Source organism: Notechis scutatus, chromosome 2 (assembly GCF_049901735.1).
Source record: "Notechis scutatus isolate UNSWTSFEM ecotype Mainland chromosome 2, rNotScu1.2, whole genome shotgun sequence".
Lineage (NCBI taxonomy): Eukaryota > Metazoa > Chordata > Lepidosauria > Squamata > Elapidae > Notechis > Notechis scutatus.
Window position 1 is genome coordinate 6,639,792 of NC_142010.1, and position 8,853 is coordinate 6,648,644.

At 40.3% G+C, this 8,853-nt stretch overlaps 1 protein-coding gene across 7 annotated transcripts in view; it reads left to right on the forward strand.

Moving 5' to 3' along the window:
• LOC113426587 (uncharacterized) overlaps positions 1-7,683 on the forward strand; it is a 22,257-nt gene extending 14,574 nt beyond the window's left edge. The window contains exons 1-4 of one of the 7 annotated variants that reach the window (XM_087953168.1): positions 79-310; positions 615-764; positions 1,845-2,083; positions 3,345-7,683. In XM_087953168.1, coding sequence (XP_087809294.1) covers positions 3,935-5,398 — 1,464 coding nt within the window. In that variant the 5' untranslated portion in view covers positions 79-310; positions 615-764; positions 1,845-2,083; positions 3,345-3,934 and the 3' untranslated portion in view covers positions 5,399-7,683. Of the gene's footprint in view, positions 1-78; positions 407-614; positions 765-1,844; positions 2,084-3,344 lie in introns of those variants that run through there. The other 6 variants (XM_087953171.1, XM_087953170.1, XM_087953169.1 and 3 more) reach the window with 6 other exon arrangements.
• Positions 7,684-8,853: the final 1,170 nt, after the last annotated feature.

The window sequence follows — 8,853 nt, forward strand, 5'->3', positions numbered from 1 at the left end:
CAGAAATCGATCAAAAATCTTGCAAACAACGAGCGATTTTCAGCCTTTTGTCGCTAGAGGGCGCTCCATGCAATGAGTAAAACCCGGTGACTAGAAAGCCGTCAATCCAGTGGCGGCATCGGTGGTTGATGAATAATACTGACATCCAACGGGAGGGGGAGCGGCAGAGCCGAAAGGTGTTGAAACAATCAAGTCCTGGATTTCTAGAGCGGAGAACAGAGGAATCTCCTTTTCCGGCTGACCGATGGGAGGACCGTGGCGCGCAGGGCGGCTCTCCGCCTCTTCCCAGGAGGATGGCAATAGCTGGAAGGTGAATTAAGGGCAAGTGGAAGAGAGGCGGGGAGCAAGTAGGACTGTTTGGTTTCCTCTCCATTGTAGAAATTGAGAAGAAACTAGACTGAAACATGTCAGCTGTTGCAGCATGTTTCTTCCCTCCCCAAATTTTGTTTGGTGCCGGTCGCTTTCAAAGTAGTGCTTGCGATTTTCTGTTGGTTGGGAGGTTTAAAAAATCTCCTTCGATTTAGGGTTGACTCTGTGTGATTTTTTAAATGATCTTATTGTTTTCTTGGAAACTGGGGAATTCCATGCACAACACTGGGAATTATATCTTGCAGATGCTTTCAGCGCTTTTTTTTAATCGGTTGAAGTCCTCGTCTATTGAAGCCCTCTCTTCCTCTAAAACGAGACTGAAAAGTTTGAGCGTAGCCGCTTCTGGGAAATGTTTGCTACTGAAATACACATGGACTTTTAACATACTTACATTGGTAGGTGTACCTGTATTTGTCTCTGCGTGCATATCTGTATGTCCCACTATATTTGAAAATAAGAGTTTGCAATGCGAAGAATTTGTGATTTGCTGAAGTCCAGAAGAGAATTTAATGCTTGTGTGAATATTTGAACTTGAATCTTGCTGGTAAGTATATTTGTTTGTGTGCATATCTGTACAGGGGGTGGGGGTGTAGTGGTTAAATATGCTGAGCTTTCCAGCTAAAGAGCTGACAGCTGGGGTTTGAGACCAGAGCTCCATGCAACAGAGTGAGCTCCCATTACTTGCCCCAGCTCCTACCAACCTAGCAGTTTGAAAACATGCATATACAAGTTGGTTAATAGATACCACTCTGATGTCGTAATAGAGTTCTATGTGCCTTTGGTGTAGAGGCATGCTAGCTGCATGACCCCTGAAATTGTCTTTGGACAACGCTGGCTTCGTGGGCCAAGAAGCAAAAGAACAGAATAGTAGAGTTGGAAGCGACCTAGAAGATCTTCTAGTCCAAGCAGGAGACCCTATGCCATTCTAGACAAGCGGCTGTCCAGTCTCTTAAAAGCCTCTAGTGATAGAGCACACACAACTTCTGGAGGCAAGTTGTTCCATTGTTCTCACTGTTAGGAAATCTCTCCTTAGTTCTAGTTTGGTTCTCTCCTTGATTAGTTTGTATCCATGGCTTCTTGTCTTGCCTTCTGGTGCTTTGGGAAATAAGTTGACCCCCTCCTCTTCACGGCAACCTCTCAAATACTGGAATACTGCATTCATGTCACCCTTAGTCCTTCTTTTCTCTAGATTGCATAAACCCAATTACTGCAATCATTCTTCATATGCTTTAGCTTCCTAATAATCTTTGTTGCTTTTTTCTGCACTCTTTCCAGAGTTTCTACCTGGTTTTTATAATATGGTGACCAAATCTGTATCCAATATTTGAAGTGTGGTCTTACTAAGGATTTATAAAATGGTATGAAATAAGATTTGTTTGACATGATCTGTTTTTGACAAACCGGTGTTGGCTTCTAGTTATAACTTTACTTACTTCAAGGTATTAACAGATCTGATGCTTGATTATTTTCTCCAGTATCTTCCCAGGTATTAATGTTAGTCTGACTGGTCTGCAGTTTCCTGGATTTGTTTCCCCCTCCCTCTTTTGAAGATGGGAACCGCATCAGCTTTTTTCCAGTCTGGTACTTCCTGGTAATTCAAGATCTTTGAAAGATATGGTTCAGTGGTTCTGAGATCACATCTGCCAGCTTCCTTCAGAACTGTGGCATATAACCTATCAGGTCCTGGTGATTTGAAGTTGTCTAGAGCAGACAGGTATATCTTTTGCTATTTTGTTGTTGTTGCTTCTTTTAATTTTATTCCTAGTCTGTCTTTTATGGTTATGTTTTTGGTAGGTTGGGCTGTATTATCTTTTTGTGTGAAGACAGATGCAAAAATGAATTGAGTAGCTCTGCTTTTTCTCTGCTGCCTGTTACTTCCTTGCCATCTTCTCTCATTAGTGGACCAATTTTTTCCTTGACTTTTTAAAAATTTTTGTATATGTTGAAAGAAACTTTTAAAATTATTTTTGACATTTGCTGCAAGACTTATTTCATTCTGAACCTTAGCTTTTCTGACTTCATCTTTGCAAGTTCGGGCTATTTGTTTGTATTCTGCCTTAGTTATATGTCTTTCTTTCCATTTTTTGTACTTATCCCTTTTGTCTTTCATTTTATCGGGGAGTTCTTTGTATAACCATGCTGGTTTCTTCTTGGATTTTTTGTTTTTCTTTTTACGTGGTATTGAGGTGGACTAGGCTTTTATAACCATATTTCTCAGAGTTTTGCAACGTTGTTGAGTTGTTTTCCCTTTTAAGACTTTCATCTCTAGAATCCTTCCCAAGCTCTCTCTAAGTTTGTTAAAATCAGCCCCTTTGAAATTTGAGACACTGGTTTGATATGTTCTATAGTTTGTGTTTGAATTATATTAAATTTCAATATGATGTGGTCACTCTGCTCCAAAGTTGCAGCAACTTCAACTCCCTCTATCACTTATTCTGTGTTAGTAAGAATTAGGTCCAGTATAGCTGTCTCTCTTTATCACCTAATTGAAGTCAGGCTAGTTAAAGTCCCCCATTACTATTTTGGTGTGTTTCCAACATACATTTATTAACAGGTTATCAAAATGTTCACCTGTTTCTTCTGCTTGGTTGAGTGGCCTGTACTATACAGATAAGACAATGGCGACAAGCACTGTGCCCTAGAGTCAGACATGACTGATAGGGAAATATTTAGCTGTGGCTAATCTATATAATCTGTCCTCAGCATTCGCTCATATGTTTGAAAATAAAAGTTTGTAATGCTAAGAGTTTGTGATTTACTGAAATCCAAAACGGAATTTAATATTTGTGTGGATATTTGAACTTGGATCTAGCTAGTCTCCTATGTGTCAAATAGTTAATGTTGGAGATTAAAGTAGCATTTTGGTATGTTTGCTTTTTCATTATACTGCATGCTTTTGTCTCTTGCTGTTCTCACATGTTCTGCAGCAACTTTATAAACAACCATTAAACTGTGGGTTTATGTCCATTTTATAGACAAAGAGGATACCAGGAAGAGAATGCCAGACAAGTGAGAATCTAAACCAGCATTAAAAAAGAAAGAAAATGAAGCCAGCATTGAAAGTCGTTTCCGCCTCCTCCAGAAAACTACAAAATTCTTCGTCCTCAGGAAGGTGTCAGACAAAGGAGAGAATAACGGGAAGATAATTTTGAGCTGGAAAAAACTGAGTCTGGGGAACTCAAGGAAACACCCCCGAAAAAGGTAAAGAGGGGATAATTTGCAAATTCAGAAAAAGGGAAATAATCCAGAAATCAGTGGGAAGGAAGAGATCAGTTCTAAAATGACATTGGACAGCCAGTCATGCAAGCCTTGCCCTGTTAAGAAAGCATAGCTTGAATGAAAGCAACATCCAAGAAGGGATCCAAAATATTTTTGACCTTGAGAATCCAAAAATACCATTAGTGGAAAAGCACCATATATATGCAGATGTGGGAAATGTACAGATTGCTGATCACACCTGATTATACACAAGAGGAACCGCACTGAAGAAAAGCCCACCCTCTGTCCTCAGTGTGGCACAAGCTTTAGGAAACATGCTACCCTACTGACACAAAAGAGGCCTGAAATGGGGGAGAAATCATTTGGTTGTTCTGATTGTGGGAAAACTTTCAGTCGGAATTCTCACCTGGTAACACACCAGAGGACACACACAGGAGAGAAACCCTTTGAGTGTCCAGATTGTGGGAAAGGCTTCAGTCAAAATTCCCACCTGGTGACACACCAGAGAATTCACACAGGAGAGAAACCGTATGAGTGTTGGGATTGTGGAAAAAGTTTCAGTCGGAATTCCCACCTGGTGACACACCAGAAGACTCACACAAGGCAAAAAGTGTATGAGTGTCCAGATTGTGGGAAAGGTTTCAGTCACAATTCCAACCTGGTGATACACCAGAGGACTCATACAGGAGAGAAACCATATGAGTGTCCCAATTGTGGGAAAAGTTTCAGTCGTAATACCAACCTTGTGAATCACTTGAGGACTCATGTAGGAGAGAAAGTTTATGGGTGTCCTGACTGTGGAAAAAGTTTCAGTCATAATTCCATCCTGACGATACACCAGAGGACTCACACAGGGGAGAAAGTGTATGAGTGTCCAGAATGTGGGAAAGGTTTCAGTCATATTTCCATCCTGATGATACATCAGAGGACTCACACAGGGGAGAAACCATATGAGTGTCCGGATTGTGGAAAAAGTTTCAGTCAGAATTCTGCCCTTGCAGTACATCAGAGGATTCACACAGGAGAAAAACCCTATGAATGTTCAGATTGTGGGAAAAGTTTCAGTCATAATTCCAATCTTGTGAAACACCAGAGGACTCACAGAGGGGAGAAACCATATGAGTGTCCAGACTGTGGGAAAGGTTTCAGTCATAATTCCAACCTGATGACACACCAGAGGACTCACACAGGAGAGAAACCATATGAATGTTCCAATTGCGGGAAAAGTTTCAGTCAGAATTCCAACCTTGTTAAACACCTGAGGACTCATAATCCGGAGAAACGGTATGAGTGTCCAGATTGTGGGAAATGTTTCTTTCGTAATTCCAACCTGATGATACACCAGAGGGCTCACAGAGGAGAGAAACCCTTTGAATGTCCTGATTGTGGGAAAAGTTTTAGTAATAATTCCAACCTTGTAAAACACCAGAGAACTCACACTGGAGAGAAACCCTATGAGTGTCCAGATTGTGGGAAAAGTTTCAATCAGAATTCCAACCTGATGATACACCAGAGGACTCACACAGGGGAGAAACCGTATGAATGTCAGGACTGTGGAAAATGTTTCAGTTGGTATTCTGGACTGGTGATACATCAGAGGACTCACACAGGGGAGAAGCCATATGAATGTCCTGACTGTGGGAAAGGTTTCAGTACTAGGACTAACCTTATAAATCATGTAGGCTTACACACAGGTGAGAAACCTTTCAAGTGCCCAGAGTGTGGAAAGTGCTTCTCACAAACGTCTACCCTTATTAAACATAAGAAAATCCACTTGACCTATCAGATGATGAGTAAAGAGAAGGCTTGAATTTCTTTTCTGATCTGCCTTTGCAAGTTCACCTGAGAAATTATTTAATTTCTGGTTTAATTCTGTTTAGCTGAACATGTCTCAGGCATGAGGGAGGAAAGGAAAGAAAGGAAAACGGATAATGTTAACTTGATCAAGATTAACTACTTTTGTGTTTGGCTATCAGGAAAATCTATTGGCTATTCCCTTTTGCAAAAATAGAATAATTACAACCAAAAGGCTTTTGGGAATGTTTTTGCATGTTGAACAATAGAGATAATAGAAAACCAATACATAGTTTTTAGGAATCTGCTTCAGATCCTGAAAAATATATATTAGGAGATAGGAGCACTCTGATTTACTTACCAATTGTAGCTCCTCAAATATGAAGTGACAGGAGAAGAGAAGTAAAGAGGCTTCAGAGTTTAAATTTCCTAATATTTTCAGAAATTCAGGGCAAGAAGAATCCTTGTTCAGATTGTGAATAGTGAAGCACAAAATGGAGAATATTTGAGGGAGGTTTGGGGCAGTGAGAAGAGCACAAAAAATTCACATGTAAAGATTGTTGAACTTGATATGCAAATGCTGTTGGAATATAGGTAGTCTTCAACTTACGACCACAATTGAGCCCAAAATTTATATTGCCAAGTGAGAAATTTGTTAAATGAATTTTTCCCTATTTTACAACTTTTCTTGCCATATTTGGTAAGTGAATCATGCAGTTGTTAAATTAGTGACCCGGTTGTTAAGTGAATCTGATTTCTCCATTGACTTTGCTTGTCAGAAGGTTAACAGATAACAGATAATCAGAGTTGGAAGGGACCTTGTAGGTCATCTAGACCAACCCCTGCTCAAGCAGGAGACCCTACACCATTTCTGACAGATGGGAGTCCAATCTCTTCTTGAAAGTCTCAAGTGATGGCGCTCCCACAACTTCTGAGTGCAAGCTGTTCCAAGGTTGCAAAAGGTGATCACATGACCCCAGGACACTGCAACTATCATAAATGTGAGACAGTTGTCAAGCATCTGAATGTAAATCATGACCATGGGGATGTTGCAATGTTCATAACTGTGAAAAACAGTCATAAGTCACTTTTTTTAATGCGGTTGTAACTCTGAATGGTCACTAAGTGTTGTATGTCAAGGATTGCCTGTATAATGTTGCCACATTTCTGCGGGGCAATATTTAGAAATAGTCTTACGATGGATGACCTGCACCATAAAACATTCTTAAGGAGCCTCCAGCTCATCCTATAATTTGCTCTGTAGAGTGATAGATTTAGTTCGCCACTTGCTAAACTTCATGCAGCCTCCAGGCATCTTATGGCTTTCTGCCCGTTTAGTTCCTGTCAGGGGACTGTGCAGCAGGTGTCCAAATGAAGTCAGAGACGTTGACATGAACTTGTAGTTCTATGTATAAATATATTTTACAACTGTATATATGGCAAACTAGATTACAGATTAACAGAGCTGAAAGAGATCTTGTAGGTCATCTCATCCAACCCCACCTCCCAAGCAGGAGACCCTACACCATTTCTGACAAATGGCAGTTCAATCTCTTCTTGAAATCCTCCAGTGATGAAGCTCCCACAACATCCAAAGGCAAACCAAGTTCCATTGGTTGATTGTTGTCACTGTCAGAAAATTTGTCCTTATTTCTAGGTTGAATCTCTCCTTGTTCAGTTTCCATTCTTCCTTGTTTGGCCTTCAGGTGCCTTGGAAAATAGCTTGACCCCTTCCTCTCTGTGACAGCCCCTCAAATATTGGAAGACTGCTATCATGTCTCCCCTGGTCCTTCTCTTAACTAGACTAGCCATGCCCAGTTCCTGCAACCATTCATTGTATGTTTTAGCCTCCAGTCCCCTAATCATCTTGGTTGCTCTTTGTACTTTTTCTAGAGTCTCAACATCTTTTTTATAATGTGACCAAAACTGGATTCAGTATTCTAGCTGTGGTTTTACTAAGGCTTTATAGGGTGGTATTAGAACTTCACTTGTTCTCGATTGTATCCCTCTGTTAAACAAACGAGCATCATGAGGTAAATCACAGAACAGCATACAAAGCCCACAGAAGAAAAAGGCAGGAAAACAAGGAAACTTCCCCTCCACCCTCACAGTAGCCAATCACAGCGCAGATCGCCTCACGCAGCAGCAACCAGTCAACCACAGCTGTGTGTTCTGGCTTACCACACAACCACTCCCCCAGCTACTAAATTTAAATACTATCTATCAGTTTCAGTTAGACTCCTGTTTTTATATATACTGTCTTTTATGTCTTTGCTTTTTAGTATAATTACTATTATTACACTTTGATGTCTGTAGTTTTCAGCTGAATACACCCCACATTCATTATGTTGGTCTTTGACTGTAATAAAGTTTTTAAACCTTAAAATAATTAAATTCTATTTAATTCACATCAGAGTGTAATTCTCACACAGTGAAACTGATAGAAATAAATAGTGGAATTTCCAACAAATAACTCCTTTATAACAAAACAAATTTACAAACAGAACAAGATTAATTAGACTCCATAAAACCTACAAACACTATCATCCATTGACCAATCCATGTCTGTCTGTCTGTCTGTCTGTCTGTCTCTATTACTCTATATCTTCTATCTTCTTTCTTCTATCTATATATCTGTCTTCTATCTTCTATCTTCTTTATTATTCATTATTATATTTTATCCATCCTCCTCATCCATCCATCCTCCATATATCTTCCATGCCCTCTATCTCTATCTATATATATTGATCAATTGATCGATATATAGATTATATATATATAGGTATATATAATTTTTAAAAGTATGTTCCAGCATAACTGGAACACCTCAAGCAATTTCAACCAAACTTGGTACACAGATGACTTTCCCACTGGACACAAATACTGTGGGGGTAAGACATGCCTAACGCCCCTCGGGTGGGTGGATGTGCCTTAAAATGGCTTCTGCCATGTTAATGGCTTCACAGGGCTCACTCTTGTGGAGGAATAGAAGAATTGTGCGACAGACAGTACAACAGCATGAGTCCTGACTACAGGATTGGGATAACACTGGGTTATCAGCTAGTATATCACAAAAACAAGTACAATTCTGCAATGGGCAATCCAGAGGAGCTGGTTCCCAGGGCCCAGGCCAGAAGTCACCACTCCATTTCCTCAGAATAAAAGTTTGAAGCTCAGTTTTGAGATAAACAAGGTCCTTTTTCTGGAGAATAATGGGAACTCAGTTGCAAAGATGTTGGTCTTGAAAGGCTGCAGCCACAGGAACAGATGTGTGGGTAGATTTTGTGAGAAGTAAGAAGAACCAGTTTGGTGCAGTGGTGAAGGCTGCAAGTTACAGACAGGGAGGTGCTCAGTTGCAATCTTGCCATAGGCATGAAACCACCTGGGCATCCCGGGCCAGTCCCTCTCTCAGCCTATGAAGCAGGAAATGGGGGGAGATCACTTGGAAAATCTTTGTCAAGGAAACTGCAG